Source organism: the organism of the source record quoted next, unplaced genomic scaffold, assembly GCF_019419815.1.
Source record: "Pyrus x bretschneideri cultivar Hongxiangsu unplaced genomic scaffold, Pyrus_bretschneideri_v1 Contig12, whole genome shotgun sequence".
Classification (NCBI taxonomy): domain Eukaryota; kingdom Viridiplantae; phylum Streptophyta; class Magnoliopsida; order Rosales; family Rosaceae; genus Pyrus; species Pyrus x bretschneideri.
The window spans coordinates 7,567,988-7,575,898 of record NW_025999413.1 but is presented as its reverse complement, the minus strand read 5'-3'; the positions used below and the strand labels follow the sequence as shown (position 1 = coordinate 7,575,898).

Here is a 7,911-nt window from a genome sequence, read left to right as displayed (position 1 = left end):
GTGGTTTGGACTTGAGTGAGTTGAGTCCACTCTCCCACCCCTTAGACCAACTCCAACCGTTGGTGTAAGTCCTAAATTTTCTCTTCTATTCCACCCCCCCCCCCCCCCAAAAAAAACAATTTCATTTCAACCCTTGTTCTAAAATTGGGTTGTTCTAAAATTGGGTTAAGTGTTAGAACCTAAAAAAAAACCCAAATACCAGCCAAGATTTAACCCAAAATTAGTGGTGGAGCCCACATGTGAGAGTGAAAAAGATGATGTGAAGCCCAAATGCCCAAAACTCACAATTGGACTCGCCAAATGCGCCATGCACAACACCAAAGGGACCCCACCCATGTGGGCATGTCCCCCACGTGTCAAATGCCATAATAGCCTAACGACTAGTTTTGTGATCCAACGACTACATTTAAATGGGCCGTTGGTTGATCCAACGGTCCACATTCAAATATATATATTTTTTATATTTATATATTTATTGAATCTAACGACTGAAATCAAATATAATGGTACAAAAAAAAAAAAAAAAGATCTAATGGTCCAAATTTAAATCCAACAGCTAAAATTATTAAAAAAAAAAATTAACTCAAAATTCACCCAAAAACTTTATAAATACCTATGCTTATATAAAAGATGATTGAAGGTTTGTGTTTCATGTGTGTAGGTTTGTGTTTTATGTGTTTCATGTGTTTTGGTATGTGTTTCGTGTCTCATGTGTTTCGTGTGTTTGCTGTGTTATACATCTCTATCATGTGTTTTGTATGTTTCATATGTTTTGTGTTTATACATCTCTATCATGTGTTGACTTAGTGATTTTTCAATATTTATCGAAATTTAAATATTTTTAAATTAAAATGTTCATAAAATTAATTTAGGATAGGCTACATAATTTTTTTTAAAGTTAATTGGAAAAAAATAGCCTAAATTTATTTTTTAATAATCTGGGGCTAAAATTAGGCTAGAAGGGTTGGAGCAGAAAAACTGTTTATAAGTTAAAACCTAAATTTTTTGGGCTAAAAATTTTAGGTTTTACTCCAAGGGTTAGAGATGGTCTTAGTGTAGTGTAGATACTATCGTTTGTCAAAACAAAACAAAAAACAACTATAACATGTAATTATCCTAAAATCGACATGCCATCAACTTTCAAGGGTAAATTACAATTTGTACCTTCAAATTTTGGTATAAGTATAAACTTATACCTTATTTTTAAAGCATTACAATGTCATACATCCTTAATTTACTGAATCTTTTACATTAGACTATTACCATTCCTATTTTTTTGAGCACCAAATTTAAACTTTTTACCCTATAATATCCATCTCTCTCTTCTCTGCTCCAATGTGGCATTGGGACAGATATACATACATCCACTGGCTTCCGAGGCAAAGTAAGGGAAATAACAACACATTTCCCGGGCATCAGGCGTACTAATTTCGACATGGAAAACTATCCGGCATTACCAAACAAGTTACTCTTTAATCTTAATGATTCCGGGAGGCCAGCCGGCAAAAACCTCGCTTCTTCAGTACATGACATCGGCTTTGCGCATTAGTTGATCACCCGCTTCGATGATTCAGTTACTGCTTCGGGTTCTGGGGCTTATCCTCTGCAGAGAAAATGTGCGTCAAGTCACAATTAAGAAACATACTAAACCCAAAACGCAGAGAGATAATGTGCTGCATTCTGTTGAATTGAATATGCAAGCAGAAAAAACAATCGTTCGAAACTGTAGAAAGTCGGATCAACTATCCACTGGCCACTTGAGAGAAAATTAAGGAGGGGAGAACTCACGAATCGCTTTAGGATCTCTATGTACAAAGAAGCTTGCAGCGACGATAATGTAGCAAAGAATGAGCATTAGTCCTTTGAAGTAATTAGATGTTCCCTCCTGCAAGTTCAATTTCAGTCCATTTGAACACATTACACAAAGGAAAAATGGTCGCTGTAGCGCCCGCTGACACAAGGAAACACGGCACAAACCCTGAAATTCATGTGTTTCTAGTGCGTTTGTGCACAAAGAACTTGGAGTATTTCCTATAAAAGCAGTCAAGTAAGAAATCGAAAGATTTATGATTTGCTCAAATGACGAACCTGCAGCATGAAGGCTACAACCAGAACAGTTATGAAAAGCGTTGCTGTCTCAAACAGTTGGAAATCTAAGTCCATAGGGCACCCCATGCACCACCCAACCACAACACAAAACGGAATCTGCAGCAATCAAAAAGGAAACCATCACGCCATCACATTTATGCACTGTAGAGATAAAATCATCGTGAAATGTCAGTGTAAATGCATATGTATGATAGATGGTACTCACTCCAAACATTGAGATCTGCGTTGATGAGCCTATCGCCACTCCCAAAGTAATATCCTGCATCAAACGTTAAGCCAAAGTTAACAAGGAAGCGATGATAAGTCATGAGCGATTGTATTTATACATGGAACCGATGGGACAACCACTTACAAGCTTGTCTTTCATGGCAAACATAACAGCACCGGCGTGCTCTGCTGCATTTCCAACAATTGGGAGCAGAATAACACTAATAAATGCAACTGGGATGCCCATTGCAACAGATGCACCCTGAAAAAAAATTACAGAAACAACACAAGAGATTCCTCACTACAAACCCAACAAGAATAACTAACAAATTTCAAATCATCCAAAATCGGAAGAGGATAAGACAATGATTTAACAAGACATGTTACCTCTATAGCGTTAACCAAATATTCCGAGAGGACTGAAATCCACGCGGTTAGAATTGATAGCCATATTACGGATTCCCACTTAGTGATCTCGGGAGCCTCTTCCTCATCTGAATTTTCTTCGGTTTGATCCTCTGCCTGGTTTTGAACCAAATTCACATACACCATTAGATCACATAGAGGAGAACTTGCATAAACTCCACTAAATCAAATTCATCACACTTGAACAGTGAAAGCATCAGAATTAGTAACACGGTTTGAGGTCTGTATTGGCGAAGACTTGTACCAACCTGATTAACTGGAATATACAAATTATGCTGGCTTCTCAATTGGAAAAACAGAAATGAAGCATAGGCGACGAGCATAATGCAGCTAGTGAATCTCGAAAGGGATAACTCAGACTTCCCATAGTGCAACTCTGTCCGAGTAGAGTGTAGTACTGCTGGAAAGAGCAGACCCATGACTGCCATCAATAGCAATCCAGAGTTCACTCCAGCAGTTCCCTGAGAATATAGACATTCTGAGCTTTATTTGCAAGCAAATGAGATGGACGGTAGAAGAGCGAAAATAAAACCAACTAAACAAGTGCTCCTTTTTCAGACGAAAATATACCTTGTTGAACACTTGCTCCGTCTTTGAATGCACAAGTCCACCTGCAAAGAATGCACATCCAAGCACAAGCAACATGTTTGACAGGATCGAGCCTAGTAAGGACTGTTGAACAACACGAATCATGCCGCGTTTCAGAGCATAAATTGATATTATCAATTCCGTTGCGTTTCCAAAGGTGGCATTTAAAAGACCTCCAACTGCAAAATTAACAAATTGATAATTTTACTATCATAATAATCCACAAAGTCCATTCTGAATATCCGATGCTATTTTACTGAGCTCAAAACCAAACTTAAAAGTTTTAAGATACTCAAATCCTCAAGCTTTTCGTAAAACCTAAAGATGTAAATGTAACGGGGAATATAAAAACGGGTAGTTGTTTTAGCAACAGCTTACCTGTTGGTCCAGTATAGCAAGCCAGCTGCCTGCATCAAAAGAAGCCAATCTGTATTAGGTATTTAGGTACTCTATAATGCACATTAACTGCAAAGTTGGTATGGATGTCGGGCTCAAGTGCGCGCGGAACAAACGCTAATATGCTACAATACGGTAACAAATGTTGGTTCTCTAACACATCAAGTTACTGGAAATGTTCAGTCAAGGCTGTTGGATTCCCACTCGTAAACATTATGTTAGCAAATAAAGAAACTACAAAAAGAATGCAAGAAGTTTTACTCTGTTGCGTATCCTAATCGCTCAGCCAAAGGTATGATTCCCAACAAGCTTAAAAGAAAGACCCAACCCTGAAATGCATTAAGAAGAATCAAATAACCAAGCCTACAATCGTGTGATGATCCAAAAGATTCACACACAGAAAAATATAATGAAACTCACATGATGGCCGGTTAATTTATCAACAACGATTGCCAAAGGGCCAAAAGGCATGAGCAGGTTAATTTTGGCAGAGAAAACTACAATCCTGATGCTGTCAGCCACACTGTTCTTCAGAACATGGGGACAACAATCATTTGCACCACCAGAATATAGAGCTCTGAGGGGAGCCTCATCCAAAGAATGTTTTTCAGGACCAACTAGGCTCTGGTCCTCGAACTCAAACGCTGATTTGGATTGCGTTGATCCCATCTGTGGAATCAAAATCTTTGTTACCAAAAAATTATCACTGGTATCGAAGGAAATGTATGCCTTTGATACCACATACAACTAAAGGATTAAAAAACTGACCTCAACATGGGAATTTATTTTTATTGTGGATGCATCGTTGTTCCTGCTCTTGTTGTCGTCGTTGTTGTAACGGTTATCAGAATCCATGAGGTGGAAGTACAATTCTATGCCAAGAAATCAACAAGAATTCCATCGTCGAACACGAGCAGATTCACTGTTTCATCGCATTCTCCACAATGAACACATACATAGAAATAAAAATGTTCCATCTACAAATTCTATGCCTATACATATACTCATAATACACATAACATCTATGTATAAGCTCTACCTGTTACTGATAAAGTCCATATCGCAGACCTGGGCGTAAGCAAGTTGTTTACTGCAGTGTGCTTCCCTTCTGCACCCAAGTTCGATTTCGAATCCCCCTCCCTGTTATTTGGTCTACATTAAAGTATCCCTTGAATCAGAATAAAGCCCATATGAAAATTTTGTGAACAACGTGAATCTAACAACCCTAATAAAAAGAAAATCACGCATCAATACATACATATATATATATATATATGAATTTATTCTTAACCTGTTTCAAACAGAACCCTAATGAAATTCTGAATAAGAACACAAAAATTTCTCAGCCCCAAGAAACAAAACAAGAACAAGGATCGTGGAAGTATAGAGCTAACCTTGTGGTCTAACGTGTGTGTGTATATATTTATATATTGATTCTCCAATGTGAACACTAAAAAATCAGATCCAAAAAAACATGCATGCATATGTTAGCAGCAGAAATGTAATTTAATTTCTTTTTTTTGTAAAAAAATTCTGGGATTCCTTTCAAACTAAACAATGAGACTAATGGAAGGCAGAAGATAAAAAGCAAAGATTCAAGGAAGGTAGTTATTAAGTGCAAATTTGCAAATTGATGGTTTTGATAAAAGAGGAAATTAAACAGCTTTGACAGATATTGATATGTGAAATATGGTCCACAGCCATCCGTGGGAACCCGCCATTTTCGCCCTAACAAATATCATTGTCTCTCCTTTCCTATTTTCAGACATGCAAATGCAATGATTTCTTTTTCTTCCGTTCTTTTCTTTTTCTTTCGATCCAATCACTTTACTTTATTCCGTTCTCATAGGAGAAAAAACGTTTGTACCGTTGACACCGACCAATCCCGTCAATCTCAAATTTGCCATATTAAGCACTATATACATGTTTGGAATTGCTTTTAAAGTGATTGAAATAGTGATGAAAGTGTTTTTTTTAGTTTCAAAGCATTTGAAGTGAATTGTGGAAGAAGCTCCATGTCACATCCTAGACCGGTTCCACTATAGCACGATATTGTCAGCCCCGACCACGGCCTCACGGTTTTGTTTATGGAAACTAACACGAGAACTTCCCAGTGGGCCATCCATCCTGGGATTCCTCTTGCTCGAACTCGCTTAACTTCGAAGTTCCGATGGAACCCGAAGCAAGTGAGTTCCCAAAAGATCTCGTGCTATAGGAGGTGGGCATGTACATATAAAGCACATCACCCCTTCTCTGTTGGTCGACGTGGGATGTTACAATCTACCTCCCTTAGGGGCCCGACATCCTCATTGGCACACTCGCACCGAACGGTAGAGTGGCTTTGATACCATTATGTCACATCCTAGTCCTGGCTCTGCCATAACACGATGTTGTCTGCTTTGGGCTTCCGCCATGCCCTCAAGGTTTTGTTTTTATGAACTCACGCGAGAACTTCGCAGTTGGTCGCTCATCCTGGGAATGCTCTCGCCCGAACTCGCTTAACTTCGGAGTTCTGATGGAACCCGAAACCAGTGAGTTTCCAAAAGACCTCATGCTATATAGAGGTGGGCATGTACATATAAGGCACATCACCCCCTCTCCGTTGATCTATGTGGGATGTTACAATCCACCCCATTAGGGGCTTGACATCCTCGTCGGCACACTCGCACCACACGGCAGAGTGGCTCTGATACCATTCTGTCACATCCCAAACCGGCTCTGCCGTAGCACGATATTGTCCACTTTGGGTTCCGACCACACCCTCATGGTTTTGTTTCTGAGAACTCACACGAGAACTTCTCAGTGGGTCACCTATCATTGGATTGCTCTCGCTCGAACTCGCTTAACTTCGGAGTTCCGATGGAATCCAAAGCTAGTTAGTTCTCAAAAGATCTCATGCTATAGGGGGTGGGCATGTACATATAAGGCATATCACCACATTGACCAACGGAAAGGGGGAGATGTGCCTTATATGTACATGTCCACCTCCATATAGTACGAGGCATTTTGGGAACTCATTGGCTTCAGATTCCATCGGAACTCCGAAGTTAAGCGAGTTCGGGCGAGAGTATTCCCAGGATGAGTGACCTACTAGGAAGTGTTTGCGTGAGTTCCCAGAAATAAAATAGTGAAGGTGTGACCGGTGTTCAAAGCGGACAATATTGTGCTACAACAGAGTTGAGACTGGGATGTGATAGAATGACATTAGAGCCACTCTGCCGTGTGGTGCGAGTGTGCCGACGACGTCGTCGAGCCCCTAAGGGGGTGAATTGTAACATCTCACATCGACCAACAAAGAGGGGGTGATGTGCCTTATATGTACATACCCACCTCTTATAGCACGAGGCTTTTTGGGAACTCTTTGGCTTCGGGTTCCATCGAAACTCCGAAGTTAAGCGAGTTTGGGCGAGAGCATTCCTATGATGGGTGACCTACTGCGAAGTTCTCGTGTGAATTCCCAGAAACAAAACCGTGAGGCTGTGGCCGGGGCTCAAAGCGGACAATATCGTGCTACGGCGGAGCCGGGACTGGGATGTGACACTCCAATTATGTGCTTTTTGTAAGAAACACTTCAAGTGCTTTTCCAAATTCCACTTGCATTATTATTAAAGATTGATTCCAAAAGCACTTTTATGGAAAGTGTTTTCAATTATTTTAAAAGCAATTTCATAATAAATTTTGGGCTGAACTGCATAATTGAACAACCACAATAATTTGATATCAAATTCAACACGTACCTCTACTTATAAATGCAGAAAAATACTACTTAAATATAAATTGTAATACTATATAAGTATATAGTAACAAATGTAATTTTTGATTTTTCAAGAAAAGTTATGTACTTAACTTGTGATCCAATTGCCACTTAGTCTGATGATATAATAGTATTTCTCTTCACTTGTAAGTGAGAGGTCTTAGGTTCGATTTTCGCCAAATGCAAATTTAAACTACATTATTACCAACCGATTATGAGGTAAAGTACATCCCATTTCCCATTAGTGTAAGATAATACCGGCTCAAAAAAAAACAAAAAACTTGTGAACCAGCTTCCTCCAAGATTTTGGATCACCAAGGTAAATTCTGATGTTAGCTAATGTTAGCTTCCCTGCAATTTCAAAGTGAGGGCTATCATCAAGTTTTTAATCATTTGTATTCTAATATATTTTTTATAGGGCGATAATCTAG

At 39.2% G+C, this 7,911-nt stretch overlaps 1 protein-coding gene across 2 annotated transcripts; it reads right to left on the bottom strand.

The window, feature by feature from the left end:
* Positions 1-1,135: 1,135 nt before the first annotated feature.
* Positions 1,136-5,309, bottom strand: LOC125474141 (vacuolar cation/proton exchanger 3-like). Of its 2 annotated transcripts, none has more exons than XM_048577586.1 (14): positions 5,121-5,309; positions 4,766-4,878; positions 4,495-4,648; positions 4,147-4,395; positions 3,988-4,055; positions 3,709-3,737; positions 3,313-3,509; positions 2,991-3,203; positions 2,704-2,838; positions 2,462-2,578; positions 2,315-2,368; positions 2,089-2,205; positions 1,789-1,885; positions 1,136-1,603 (listed from the first exon to the last, which is right to left on the bottom strand). In XM_048577586.1, the coding sequence occupies exons 3-14, from the start codon at positions 4,579-4,581 to the stop codon at positions 1,575-1,577; spliced, it is 1,392 nt and encodes a 463-aa protein (XP_048433543.1). In that variant the 5' UTR covers positions 4,582-4,648; positions 4,766-4,878; positions 5,121-5,309; the 3' UTR covers positions 1,136-1,574. The 2 variants fall into 2 exon arrangements, with proteins under 2 accessions (XP_048433543.1, XP_048433544.1); XM_048577587.1 differs by lacking the exon at positions 5,121-5,309 and adding an exon at positions 5,018-5,113.
* Between the last annotated feature and the right edge of the window lie 2,602 nt (positions 5,310-7,911).